We start from the raw sequence: 1391 nt of genomic DNA on the forward strand, positions 1-1391 counted from the left end.
GTCCTTTCCGTGCCTGGAAACCCTTCCCAGGATTAGCTGCTCCATCATCTGACAGATTGAGGGGCAGCCAAGCAGCCTGTCCATGAATCCAGAGCCAAGGGATGCCCCCAGGTAAGGAATCTGCTCCCAGCTCACAGAGCCCGGCGCGGCTCCATCTGTCTCACCACAGAAATCAAGGCACCGGGGTTTTTTTGTTGCCCCCATAAACTTGATTTCATCAGCCAGCCTGTTTCACACAGAAATATAACCGTGGCAAACATTTCTGTAATTCAGCAGGTGCTGGGGAGTCAGGGATGGAAAATATGGGAATGAACATGGCCCGAGGTGGGATCCTGGAACTCTGCAGCCTCTCCTCCGGGTGGGCTGACTCATCCCTTTTAGGTGTTGGAAATAACAGTCAGGACCAGGGATAACTGCACTCCTGCAGCAGGTCATCCCTCTTATTCCAACAGGGGAGCATTGTAGCTGCCAAAGGATCTGGTTCTTCCCACAGAGAATCAGGGAATGGTTTGGAAAGGACCTTAAAGATCATCTCGTTCCGACCCCCTGCCGTGGAAAGGGACACCTCCCACCAGCCCAGGGTGCTCCAAGCCCTGTCCAGCCTGGGCTTGGACCCTTCCAGGGATGGGGCAGCCCCAGGACCCTCCCTCCAAAGCTGCTCCAAGCTGGAGTACCTGCTGCTGGAAGCGGTAGGGGAGCCCATGTGGGAACACGGCCTTCACCTCCTCCAGGGGGATGTTGTAGTGCCGACCCTCGTGCTGCTCCGTGTGCTTGGCCTGGCAGGGGAGAAGGGGAACTGTCACACTCTGGCCCAGACAGAGAAGGGAGGAGGGAACAGAGAGGGAACACTCAGTCAATCCCAGCAGTACCCTCTTACTGGGATCAGAGCACAAAGCAGGAATTGTGGGGTCAGGACACTGCTGGGAGGTGCTTTGGGAGAGCCAAAAGAAAGGAGCTCCCACCTGGCACTGAACAATGAAGGGATTCCCTGAGCTCCTGTAGGAACCTCCATGGATTCATCTCACCTTCCATCAGTCCCCTTGTCCTTCTGGTCCCCCCAAACCTCCACAGCAGCTCTGGAGTTCCCTGTGGAGCCCCCTTTACTTTTTTTGGTGACAAAACGATGTTTTCTGCCTCAGCAGCAACTCCCAAGGTGCCACTTGGTCACTGCTGTTGGAGGCTTAAAAAAACCTCCCAGTCTCTTTCCTGGGGCAATAATTTCCAGTCCCTTGCTGTGACCTCAGTGATCAGGGTTATTCCTGCACCAGACCTGAATCCTTCTGACTGTGCACTACAAGAAGGTGCTGCTACCAAAATATGAAAATATAATACCTATTTCATGCCTTGTTTTTCCCTTTATCGTCTTTTCCTGCCATGCAACACCTGCAAAG

General features: G+C 53.9%; 1 protein-coding gene across 1 annotated transcript in view; it reads right to left on the bottom strand.

The window, feature by feature from the left end:
• DAP3 (death associated protein 3) overlaps positions 1–1391 on the bottom strand; it is a 23298-nt gene that overhangs the window by 8988 nt on the left and 12919 nt on the right. Inside the window, exon 3 of the mRNA XM_029958148.1 lies at positions 643–776. Coding sequence (XP_029814008.1) covers positions 643–776 — 134 coding nt within the window. The remainder of the gene's footprint in view (positions 1–642; positions 777–1391) is intronic.

This window comes from Manacus vitellinus, unplaced genomic scaffold, assembly GCF_001715985.3.
Source record: "Manacus vitellinus isolate BGI_N305 unplaced genomic scaffold, ASM171598v3 scaffold_142_pilon, whole genome shotgun sequence".
Taxonomy (NCBI): domain Eukaryota; kingdom Metazoa; phylum Chordata; class Aves; order Passeriformes; family Pipridae; genus Manacus; species Manacus vitellinus.